The sequence below is a fragment of the Hypanus sabinus genome, chromosome 5, assembly GCF_030144855.1.
Source record: "Hypanus sabinus isolate sHypSab1 chromosome 5, sHypSab1.hap1, whole genome shotgun sequence".
In the NCBI taxonomy this organism is placed as follows: Eukaryota; Metazoa; Chordata; class Chondrichthyes; order Myliobatiformes; family Dasyatidae; genus Hypanus; species Hypanus sabinus.
Window position 1 is genome coordinate 110,476,856 of NC_082710.1, and position 12,828 is coordinate 110,489,683.

Below are 12,828 nucleotides of genomic sequence, written 5' to 3' on the forward strand. Positions count from 1 at the left end.
CAAACTTATCAATCACCCCTTGTAACACACATGCATGAGCACTCATTAATTTTGTATCTACCACTTCAGCTCTCCGTGTTTGTGATACTTAGCATTCCCATGTACCGCCGACCCAGACGGATCCAAGTGTGAGTACTGTTAGGATCACTGGCCACACGATGGGCTGCACGAAGGTATCCCGCTCCTGACACCAAGTGTTGTTGCATGGATGAAGTCACCGGAGAAAAGTACTGGTAGATGGGAGTCAGCTTCTTTGTTGAAGAAAACAAGAGACAGCAGGCATCTTATTGAGGTCCTTGAAAGATATCAGTGCCCAGTACTGCACACATTTTATTAGCTAAACATCAAAGGAAATTCCATATTTACAATGCTTTCTTTGAAACTTCACACCTCCTGACTTGTACCCACGCCACAGATATCTAGATGAATTTTAATCAGCATTGTCAGGTCTGTGATTCACAGCTTTTGGAAACCTATTGTTCGGGTAGATTAAATCTTAAACTTCCATTCAGATTTAATTTACATTCCCCTCTCTTCCTGGTTCATCGACACCTTCCCAGATTCTCCATTTGCCCACACACTCCTCCAATCCGTCATACTCACTCCACGCACCGCCCTTCCCCTCCCTTTATGTTCCTTTCCATCATTGTCAGAAACTTGTTACTTCCACCTATTGCCTCCTAGCTGCTAACACCATTACCACTCCCTCCCCACCTGTTTGCCTATCATTGCCCCCCTACAGTCAGTGGCCAGAAGGTACTTTATTAAGTAACCACTACATGTACATCCATTTATTACTTGCCAGCTCTTCCTCTCACTCCGTAATCGGCTATCTCCCCTCTGTCTTTCAGTACCGTTGAGCTGAAACTTTGACTGACCATTTCCCTGCCATCTGGTGGTTTCACAATTATCATTTCTGCTGTTAACTTCTTATTTTTGATTTATTTAATTACTTCAATTTAAATTCCCCAGCTGCTCTATTGGGATTTGAATTCCTGTTTTGGAAATAATGGTTCTAGTTTCAGCACATTTTAGTGTACTTGTGTACTCTAAAACAAAACATATTAAATAAATAACTATTTGTTGGTGGGCATCGTTAAGAGCACCAAGGACACTTGAAAATGTCTTCAGAAGTACTAACTGGCTGCATCACTTTCTGGTTTGGTGGGGGTATGGAGAATCTACTGCACAGGATTGAAATAAGCTACAGAAAGTTGTAAACTTAGTTAGCTCCAGCATGGGCACTTGGCTCTGGTATCCAGGACATCTTCAAGGAGCGATGCCTCAAAAAGGCAGCATCCATCATTATGCACCCCCAGCACCCAGGACATGCTCTCTTCTCATTGTTACCATCAGGTAGGAGGTACAGAAGCCTGAAGGCACGCGCTCAACAAATCAGGAACAGCTTCTTCCCCTCTGCCGTCCGATTCCTAAATGGACGTTGAACCCATGAACACTACCTCATTTTATTATTTGTTTTTGCAATATTTTTCATTTAACTATTTAATATACATATCTTCTTACTGTATTTGATTTCTTTATTTTTTCCTACACTATCATGTATTTCATTGTACTTCTGCCGCAACATTAACAAATTTCATGACATATGCCAGTGATATTAAATCTGATTCTGATGGTGTTTGACTTAATGTTTCGGTGCCACTGGGTGGCAGGAAGGGAAACTGAATTAAGCCAATAAACATTTCAGACACAATTCTGCTGTGATAACTCTTCCCATGTTCAAAAGTTTTCTCAATTTTTTAATGCGCATTTCACCATACTTTCCCTAACTTCCTGATTTTCTGTTCCCCCCCCCCCCCCCCCCCGTGCTGGAGGGGAAGTACACAGGATATCCCATTAAACACAAAGTAAATCTAGAGAATATCCTGTAGCTGTTGTACTGTGAATTCTGAATGCTGTTTTTGAAGTGTGTATCCAGCCAATTGCACAATTTGGTCTTGGGAAAGCAATATCCCCTTTCAGTGGGGCACAGTCCAACCACTGACTAACAAAAGTAGAATTCTTTACTTTCGTAATGACATGCAGTTTTGCAGTAACTGAAGGCTGTGCCATAGATTCAGTCAAGGGTCAGCTGTGTACTAGACACGGTATTGGATTTCTGTTATTCTGAGAGGAACCCATTTGAACTGTTAAAATCAGTGGAATAATTATGCAGATGAGAAATGGGCGTAACTGTTTAAATCCATGACACTTTGTTGATCAAAGCGTCTAAGCTACCAAATCGTTTATTTGCTTTTTTTTGGTTAAAGAGAATTCCAAGTAAAACAAAGTCTATTTTAGATCAACTGTGATATGGACGCCTTGCAGTCATGTAATTGGAAGCTGTGTGAATTGTGTGCATTTGTAATTTTGTTAATAGTGTTTTCTTTTGGTACTTTTAATCAAATTTGCAGCAAATGAATTTTGTCATGAATAAACTGTTAAAAGCCCTCTGTTCACTTGACAATCTAGAATGAGCACAAGAATAATAGTCATGGAAAAATACAGCACAGGAAGAGCCCCTTTGGGCCATCTAGTCTGTACTGAGCTACTATTCTACCTATTCCCATCAACCAGCACACGGGCCATGGCCTCCACACTCCTCCCATTCATGTACTTACCCAAATTTCTCTTAAATCAAACCCTCATCCACCACTTCCACACTCACCACCCTCTGAATAAAGAATTTCTCCCTCATGTTCCCCTTAAACAATTTGCCTTTCACACTTCACCCATGACCTCTAGTTCTAGTCTCCCCAGCCTCAGTGGAAAAAGGGTAAAGGAAAGTAGAGTATCGACGACCCCTCCATTGGTTGGGGTCCCAGCTGGTGCAGCACCATCAGCCAGGGTAGTTCAATATGGAGAGCAGCTGTTGCCAACACAGCAGACTTCCCCTCTCCGCACAGCTGATGGATCCAAAGGAAAGGCAGAGACCAATAGAGTTTGGCACCAGCGTCATCGCAGGAGTTGCTTGTCCATGTTGACCTTGACATAGGACTGCCTAAGGGAGTCAAGCTCTGCAATTCTCCTCTGTGTTTACTCCCCATGAGTGGTTATCGCCACAGACGGCAGAGGTTTACGATTTCCTCCTAGGTGAGTTGCCAACTACAGCTGATGAGCTTCATCTGCCCAGAATCCTGTCTGTACTCCTCATAATTTTGTAATCTTCCCTTATTTTCCTACACTCCAAGGAGTGAATTCCTAACCTATTTAGTCTCTCCCTATAATGCAGGTCCTGAAGTTATGGTGATATCCTTTAACATTTTCTCTATACTCTTTCAACCTTATTGATATCCTTTCAGAACTGCACACAATACTCCAGATTTGGCCTTATCAACATCTTATAAAATGTCAACTTAACATCCCAACTCTTGTACTCATTACATTGATTTATGAAAGACAGTGGGCCGGAATATCTCTTTACGGCCATATCTATCTGTGGCACCACATTCAAGGAAATTATGTTCTATTATTTTCATATCATAATGTTCTATTTTTCTTAGACGCAGCGAAGTGGACTTGGTGGCATGAAACGTTTTCTTGCGAGCCTGTGGTAAGAAATTTACATTTGCCTGTGTGAGGGGGCAGATGTTTGCATGTACAGTCCTGTGCAAAAAGGCTTAGGCACATATGTGTAGCTGGGGTGTCTAAGACTTTTGCACAGTCCCGTATTTGTCAACATGGAGTGGAGAGCGAGTGCGTAAATCTGGTGGGAGCAGAGGATGTTGGGAATGGTGAGGGTGCAGCATCAGGGGAGGGGTGTGGGATAGGTGGTCAGGGATGGTGGGGTGAGTTGGTAGTGTGAGTGCCTGAGACATCAGGCAAGGTAATTGGGTTACAAACAATTGGATTATTGATCATTACGGAATGTCTCTCTTCTGCCTTTCTCCCCCCCCCCCCCCTCTGCCTTCCCCCTTTCCCAACCATGATTCCTCTCTCCTTGCCCCCTTGCCCACACTAGAGACCCATATCAGAATCAGGTTCATCATCACTCACATGCGTCATGATTTTTCTCGCGTGGCAGAAGTACAGTGCAATACAGAAAATTATAGTATTGTGCATGAGTCTTGGGCATCTTAGTTATATATAATATATATGCCTAAGACTTTTGGACATCACTGTAGATTTTAATATGACATAAAATGAGAGACTCAAAATCCTGTGGCACAACACTGCAAAAGAGCTGTGTTTAATATTAAACTCTCAGCTCACACTGATAAAATGATCATTATTACATTTCATGTGTGGGTGCTTGTTTACAAACTGACAAGTATCTCCCATTGCATAGGTTTAGGGTGAGAAAGGCGAGAGAGATAGGAACCCGAGAGGCAACCTTTTCACCCAGCTGCTGGTCTATACGAGCGAAGAGCTGCCAGAGCGAGTGGTTGAGGCAGGTACATTAACAAGATGTTGTGGCGACCCATTTCCTGGCACATCCGAACCGGCTCACAATTAGATAGCCTACGGGGGTTTGCGAGCACAGAGCTTTGGAGCCTGCGCCATGGGGGGTAGGTTGAGGGAGGCTTAAAAGTGAGGCTGAAGATTTCGAATAAAGTTTTTTCCTTCGACTGCAGTTACCGACTCCGTGTCGTAATTTTAGCGCTGCGTGTAGCACACCGCTACAATTGGTGACCCTGACAGTCCAAACGATTTTTGGACCAGAAATGACCGATGCTGCCTCTGTTCATGCGGTTTCGTTGAAACTGCCGGGTTTCTGGACACAGCACCCGAACCTATGGTTCCAGCAAGCCGAAGCCCAATTCCACGTTCGCCAGATCACCTAAGAAGACACCCGCTACTACTACGTGGTGAGCTCCCTCGACCAGGACACAGCGGCCCAGGTTGCAGAGTTCGTACAGTCGCCCCCGGCAGACGACAAGTACACGGAATTCAAAGCCCTGCTCCTCAGGACTTTCGGACTCTCACAGCGCGAGCGGGCTGCCCGTTTACTGCACCTGGATGGCTTGGGCGACAGACCTCCATCGGCTTTAATGAATGAGATGTTGTCTCTGGCCGACGGACACACATCCTGCCTCATGTTTGAGCAGGCATTCCTGGAGCAGCTGCCCGAGGACATACACCTGCTGCTGTCCGACGCGGATTTCAGTGACCCCTGGAAGGTGGCAGCCCGGGCGGACTTGCTGTGGAACGCCAAAAAGGTGAGCGGGGCGTCCATCGCACAGATCACCCAGCCACGCTCCCAGCAGCAAACCAGTCCAGGCCCGGCCGCAGAGCCCGCCAACCCCCGGCCCAATGAACACTGGTGCTTCTACCACCAGCGGTGGGGCGCAGAAGCCCGCCGTTGTCGCCCGCCCTGCAAGTTCCCGGGAAAAGCCAGGGCCAGCCGCCGCTGATGGCTACGGCGGCTGGCCATCGGGATAGCCTCCTGTATGTGTGGGATAGAAGGTCGGGACGCCGGTTTTTGGTCGATACTGGGGCTGAGATCAGCGTTTTACCCCCGACGAGTTACGACACCCGCAGCAGGGCACCGGGTCCCCCCCCGAGGGCCGTGAATGGCAGCACAGTAAGGACCTATGGCACCCGTCAGGTGCAGCTACAGTTCGGCTCCAGCCAGTTCACGTGGGACTTCACACTGGCCGCCGTAGCCCAACCGCTTCTGGGTGCGGATTTTTTGCGGGCTCACAGCCTGCTGGTCGACCTGCCCAGGAAGAGACTGGTCCACGCCGAGACCTTTCAGACGTTCTCCCTGAGTGCAGCCCAGTTGCCAGCCCCTCACCTCGGCTCCATCACGCTGTCCAACAACGACTTCACCAGGGTCCTGGCGGATTTCCCATCGGTTCTGGCACCGCAGTTCACAGCGGCCATGCCCAGGCACGGCGTACAGCACCACATCCCGACCCAGGGACCACCCCTCCACGCCCGCGCTCGGCGGCTTCCCCCGGACAAGCTCCGACTGGCGAAGGAGGAGTTCCAGAGGATGGAGGAATTGGGGATCATCCGGCGGTCCGACAGCCCATGGGCCTCCCCCCTGCACATGGTGCCCAAAGCGACGGGGGGCTGGAGACCGTGCGGCGACTACCGCAGGCTGAACGAGGCTACCACACCGGACTGCTACCCTGTGCCGCACATTCAGGACTTTGCAGCAAACCTGCACGGCGCACGGATCTTCTCCAAGGTAGACCTCGTCCGAGGGTACCATCAAATCCCGATGCATCCTGACGACGTCCCCAAAACGGCTCTCATCACCCCGTTTGGCCTTTTCGAGTTCCTCCGCATGCCGTTCGGCCTGAAGAATGCCGCACAGACGTTCCAGCGGTTAATGGACGTGGTGGGACGGGACCTGGACTTCGCGTTCATCTATTTGGATGACATCCTCATAGCCAGCAGCAGTCATCAGGAGCATCTGTCCCACCTCCGTCAACTCTGCGCCCGACTGAGTGAGTACGGTCTTACAATCAACCCCGCCAAATGCCAGTTCGGACTCGATACCATTGACTTCCTGGGCTACAGGATTACTAAAGACGGGGCAACCCCTCTGCCCGCTAAGGTAGATGCGGTCCGCCTCTTTCCCCGACCCACAACGATCAAAGGCCTTCAGGAATTCGTAGGTATGGTCAATTTCTACCGCCGCTTCCTCCCTTCAGCTGCCCGGATCATGCGCCCCCTGTTCGCCCTGATATCGGGTCCGAGCAAGGACATTACCTGGGACGAGGAGTTCAAACGAAGGAAGCTTTGGCGGACGCCGCAATGCTAGTACATCCCAGAATGGACGCCCCTACCGCCCTCACAGTGGACGCATCAAACACGGCAGTCGGTGGGGTGCTGGAGCAACTCATCGCAGGTCGCTGGCAACCCCTGGCGTTTTTCAGCAAACACCTGCAACCGCCCGAGCTTAAGTACAGTGCTTTCGACCGGGAACTGTTGGCGCTCTACCTGGCAATCCGGCATTTCAGGTACTTCCTAGAGGGTCGGCCCTTCACCGCGTTCACGGACCACAAACCGCTTACCTTTGCGTTTACGAAAGCGTCCGACCCCTGGTCGTCCCACCAGCAACGCCACCTGTCCTACATCTCTGAATACACGACGGATGTCCGGCACGTCTCGGGTAAGGACAATGTTGTGGCGGATGCGCTCTCTTGCCCTACCGTTCATGCCCTTTCCCAAGGGGTAGACTTTGAGGCACTGGCAGAGGCGCAGCAGGCGGATGAGGAGATTCCGAGTTACAGAACCGCAGTCTCCGGTTTGCAGCTCCAGGACCTCCCCGTGGGCCCAGGTGAGAGGACCCTACTCTGTGACGTTGCCACCGGCCAGCCCCGTCCCGTCGTCCCGACAGCCTGGCGGCGCCGCGTTTTTGACTCCATTCATAACTTGGCGCATCCCTCCATCCGGACAACTGTCCAGATGGTTTCCAGCAGGTTCGTTTGGCACGGACTCCGCAAACAGGTCAGTGAATGGGCCAGAACGTGCATGCACTGCCAGACGGCCAAGGTGCAGCGGCACACCAAAGCCCCACCGCAGCAGTTCCATCCCGCCCACCGGCGTTTCGACCACATTCATGTGGATATCGTGGGCCCCCTGCCAGTGTCGCGCGGAGCGCGTTACCTCCTGACTATCGTGGACCGGTTCACAAGATGGCCAGAGGCGGTCCCGCTCACCGACACCACCTCCGAATCTTGCGCCCGAGCCCTGATCGCCACCTGGATATCTCGCTTTGGTGTACCAGCCCACATTACCTCCGACAGAGGCGCCCAGTTCACCTCCAGCCTGTGGTCAGCTATGGCCAGCCTTTTGGGGACTCAGCTGCACCACACAACTGCCTACCACCCACAGTCGAACGGGCTAGTGGAGCGTTTCCACCGTCACCTGAAGTCGGCCCTCATGGCCCGCCTGCGAGGAGCCAACTGGGCGGACGAGCTTCCCTGGGTCCTACTCAGCATCCGCACAGCGCCCAAGGACGACCTGCACGCCTCGTCGGCCGAGTTGGTATACGGCGCGCCCCTGGTCGTCCCCGGGGAGTTCCTACCAGCCCCAAGGGGGCAAGAGGAAGATTCCGCAGCAGTCCTGGGCAGACTACGCGAGAAGCTCGGTAACCTGGCCCCCATACCCACTTCACAGCACGGGCGGCACCCGACCTGCATACCCAAAGACCTACAGAACTGTAAGTTTGTGTTTGTACGAAGGGGCGGGCATCGGCCACCGCTGCAGCGGCCATACGAGGGGCCGTTTATGGTGCTCCGGAACAACGGGTCCATGTTCGTGCTGGATGTTGGGGGGAAAGAGGAGGTTTTCACGGTGGACCGCCTCAAACCGGCCCATGTGGACCTGGCGCAACCGGCCGAGTTTCCGGCACCTCGGCGCAGAGGCCGACCTCCCAAGCAGGTTCTGGCCCAGACTGTGGACATTGGGGGGTGTATCGCCGGTTCTGGGGGGGGGGGGTTATGTGGCGACCCATTTCCTGGCACATCCGAACCGATTAGATAGCCTACGGGGGTTTGCGAGCACAGAGCTTTGGAGCCTCTGCGCCATGGGGGGTAGGTTTAGGGAGGCTTAAAAGTGAGGCTGAAGATTTCGAATAAAGTTTTTTCCTTCGACTGCAGTTACCGACTCCGTGTCGTAATTTTAGCGCTGCGTGTAGCACACCGCTACAATGTAATATATAACAGGCCCTTCAGCCCACAATTTGAGCCAATCTTTCAACATACTTCAAGGCTACTTTTCTCCTCTCTTTGCACTATTTATTTATTTTATCTTTTTAGTATATATACATACTGTAGTTTATTATTACGTACTGCAATGCACTGCTGCTACATAACAACACATTTCAAAATGTATGCCAGTGATATTAAACCTGATTCTCATTGAATGCTTCCCTCCCACATCGCGCACCATGAATCTTTCATCTGTGTGCCTATCTGAGTCTCCTAAATGTCCCTGGTGTATCTGCTTCTACCTTCATCCCTGACAGTGCATTCCACATTCTCACCACTCTCTGTAATTAAGAAAAACTATACTTTCCGCTGGTCACCTTAAAAATTATGCCCTCTATTATTAGATACTTTCACCCTGGGTGGGAAAAAAAGCATTGGCTGTCCACTCTTCAATTGAGAGCATCCTGACTGGCTACATCACTGTCTGGCATGTGAACTGTACCTCCCTCAATCACAGGACTCTGCAGAGAGTGGTGCAGACAGCCCAGTGCATCTATAGAAACGTAGGACATAGAAACATAGAAAACCTTTGGCCCACAAAGCCATGCCAAACATGTCCCTACCTTGAAACTACTGAGGCTTACCTATAGCCCTCTGTTTTTCTAAGCTCCATGTACCTATCCAGGAGTCTCTTAAAAGACCCTATCGTATCCGTCTCCACCACCACTGCCACTGGCAGCCCATTCCTCGCACTCACCACTCTGTGTATAAAATAAACCAACAAACGTACCTCTGACATCTCTTCTGTACCTACTTCCAAGCACCTTAAAACTATGCCCTCTCTTGCTAGCCATTTCACACCTGGGAAAAAGCCTCTGACTATCCATACAATCAATGTCTGTCAATATCTTGTACACCTCTATCAGGTCACCTCTCATCCTCCATCGCTCCAAGGGAAAAAAGCCACGTTCACTCAACTATTGTCATAAGGCATGCTCTCCAGTCCAGGCAACATCCTTGTAAATCTTCTCTGCACCCTTTCTATGGTTTCCACGTCCTTCCTGTAGTGAGGTGACCAGAATTGAGCACAGTACTCCCAAGCGGGATCTAACCAGGGTCCCATATAGCTGCAACATTACCTCTTGGCTCTTAAACTCAATCCCACGATTGATGAAGGTCAATACACCGTATGCCTTCTTAACCGGAGTCAACCTGCACAGCGGCTTTGGACTTGGACGTATGGACTTGGACCCCAAGATGCTTCTGATCCTCCATGCCGCTGAGAGTCTTGCCATTAATACTATATTCTGCCATCATATTTGACTTACCAAAATGAACCACTTCACACTTATCTGGGCTGAATTCCACTTGTTACTTTTCAGCCCGGTTTTGCATCCTATCAGTGTCTCGCTGTAACCTCTGACAGCCCTCCACACTATCCACAACACTCCCAACCTTTGTGTCATCAGCAAACTTACTAACCCATCCCTCCACTTCCTCATCCAGGTCATTGATAAAAATCAGAAAGGATAGGGGTTCCAGAACAGATCCCTTAACCACAGCACTGGTCACTGGCCTCCATGCAGAATATTATCTATCTACAACCACCCTTTGCCATTTCTGGATCCACAAAGCAATGTTCCCTTGGATCCCGTGCCTCCTTACTTTCTCAATAAGCCTTGCAAGGGGTAGCTCATCAACAGCCTTGCTAACATCCATATAAACATCTACTGCTCTACCTTCATTAATGTGTTTAGTCACCTCCTCAAAAAATTCAATCAGGCTCATAAGGCACAACCTGCCTTTGACAAAGCAATGCTGACTATTCCTAATCATATTATGCCTCTCCAAATGTTCATTAATCCTGCCTCAGGATCTGTGATGTGAACTTCACACTATTCAGGACATTTGCAAAGACTGGTGTGTTAAAAAGGGCCTGAAGGATCATTGGGACCCTGAGTCACCCCAACACAAACTGTTCCAGCTGCCACCATCTGGGAAACAGTACTGCACATAAAAGCCAGGATCAACAGGCTCCGGGACAGCTTCTTCCACCAGGCCATCAGACCGATTAATTCATGCTGACACAATTGTATTTCTATGTTATATTGTCTGCTCTATTGTACATAACATTTATTATAAATAACTATAAATTACACATTTAGACGGAGATGTAACATAAAGATTTTTACTCATGTATATGAAGGATGTAATAAATTCAATTATCACCTTATGCACCTCTATCAAGTCATCTCTCATCCTCCTGCACGCCAAAGAGAAAATCCCAAGCTTGCTCAACCGTTCCTCATAAGACATGTTCTCGAATCCAGACCATAAGACCATGACCATAAGACAAAGGAGCAGAAGTCAGCCATTCAGCCCATTGAGTCTGCTCCGCCATTTCATCATGAGCTGACCCAGTCTCCCCTTTAGTCCCATTCCCCCACCTTCTCACCATAACCTTTGATGCCCTGACTACTCAGATACCTATCAATCTCTGCCTTAAATACACCCAATGACTTGGCCTCCACTGCCGCCCGTGGCAACAAATTCCATAGATTCACCACCCTCTGGCTAAAAAAAAATATTTGCATCTGTTCTGAATGGGCGCCCTGCAATCCTCAAGTCATGTCCTCTCATACTGGACGCCCCCACCTTGGGAAACAACTTTGCCACATCCACTCTGTCCATGCCTTTCAACATTCCAAATGTTTCTATGAGGTCCCCCCTCATTCTTCTAAACTCCAAGGAGTACAGTCCAAGAGCGGTCAAACGTTCCTCATATGTTAACCCTCTCATTCCTGGAATCATTCTAGTGAATCTTCTCTGAACCCTCTCCAATGTCAGCACATCCTTTCTTAAATAAGGAGCCCAAACATGCACACAGTATTCCAAGTGAGGTCTTACCAGTGCCTTATCACATCCCTGCTCCTATACTCTATTCCTCTAGAAATGAATGCCAACATTGCATTCCCCTTCTCAACCTGGAGGTTAACCTTAAGGGTATCCTGCACGAGGATTCCCAAGCCCCGTTGCATCTCAGAACTTTGAATTCTCTCCCCATTTAAATAATAGTCTGCCCCTTTATTTCTTCTACCAAAGTGCATGACCGTACAACTTTCCCATATTGTAATTCATTTGCCACTTCTTTGCCCATTCCCCCAATCTATTCAAGTCTCTCTGCAGACTCACTGTTTCCTCAGCACTACCGGCCCCTCCACCTATCTTTGTATCATCAGCAAACTTAGCCACAAAGCCATCTATTCCATAATCCAAATCGTTGATATACAACGTAAAAAGAAGCGGCCCCAACATGGACCCCTGTGGAACACCACTGGTAACCGGCAGCCAATCAGAATGGGATCCCTTTATTCCCACTCTCTGTTTCCTGCCAATTAACCAATGCCCTATCCACGTATGTAACTTTCCTGTAATTCCATGGGCTCTTACCTTGTTTAGCAGCCACATGTGCGGCACCTTGTCAAAGGCCTTCTGAAAATCCAAATACACAACATCCACAGCATCTCCCTTGTCTAGCCTACTTGTAATTTCCTCAAAAAATTGCACTAGGTTTGTCAGGCAGGATTTTCCTTTAAGGAAACCTTGCCTAGTTCTGCCTATCTTGTCATATGCCTCCAGGTACTCCGTAACCTCATCCTTGACAATCAACTCCAAAAGCTTCCCAACCACCGATGTCAAGCTAACAGGTCTATAATTTCCTTTTTGCTTCCTTGCCCCCTTCTTAAATAGCGGAGGGACATTTGCAATCTTCCAGTCGTCCGCAACCAGGCCAGAATCTATTGACTTTTGAAAGATCATTGCTAATGCCTCCGCAATCTCCATTGCTACTTCCTTCAGAACACGAGGGTGCATTCCATCTGGTCCAGGAGATTTATCTACCCTTAGACTATTCAGCTTCCTGAGTACTTTCCCTGTCGTAATTGTGACTGCACATATTTCTCTTCCCTGACACCCTTGAGTGTCCGGTATATTGCTGATGTCTTCCTCAGTGAAGACTGATGCAAAATACTCGTTCAGTTCCTCCGCCATCTCCTTATCTCCCATTACAATTTCTCCAGCATCACTTTCTATTGGTCCTATATCTACACTCACCTGTCTTTTACTCTTTATATACTTGAAAAAGCTTTTACTATCCTCTTTGATATTATTTGCTAGCTTCCTTTCATAGTTCATCTTTTCCCTCTTAATGACCTTCATA

General features: G+C 48.8%; 1 protein-coding gene across 4 annotated transcripts in view; it reads left to right on the forward strand.

Moving 5' to 3' along the window:
* Nucleotides 1-12,828, forward strand: part of si:dkey-3d4.3 (uncharacterized) — a 166,408-nt gene that overhangs the window by 44,299 nt on the left and 109,281 nt on the right. For all 4 annotated transcript variants that reach the window (XR_009512271.1, XR_009512272.1, XR_009512273.1 and 1 more), the window contains exon 5: nt 3,504-3,553. Coding sequence is in view for 1 of the 4 variants with exons in the window: in XM_059970331.1 (XP_059826314.1) it covers nt 3,504-3,553 (50 nt within the window). In the remaining 3 variants the exon portion in view is untranslated. The remainder of the gene's footprint in view (nt 1-3,503; nt 3,554-12,828) is intronic.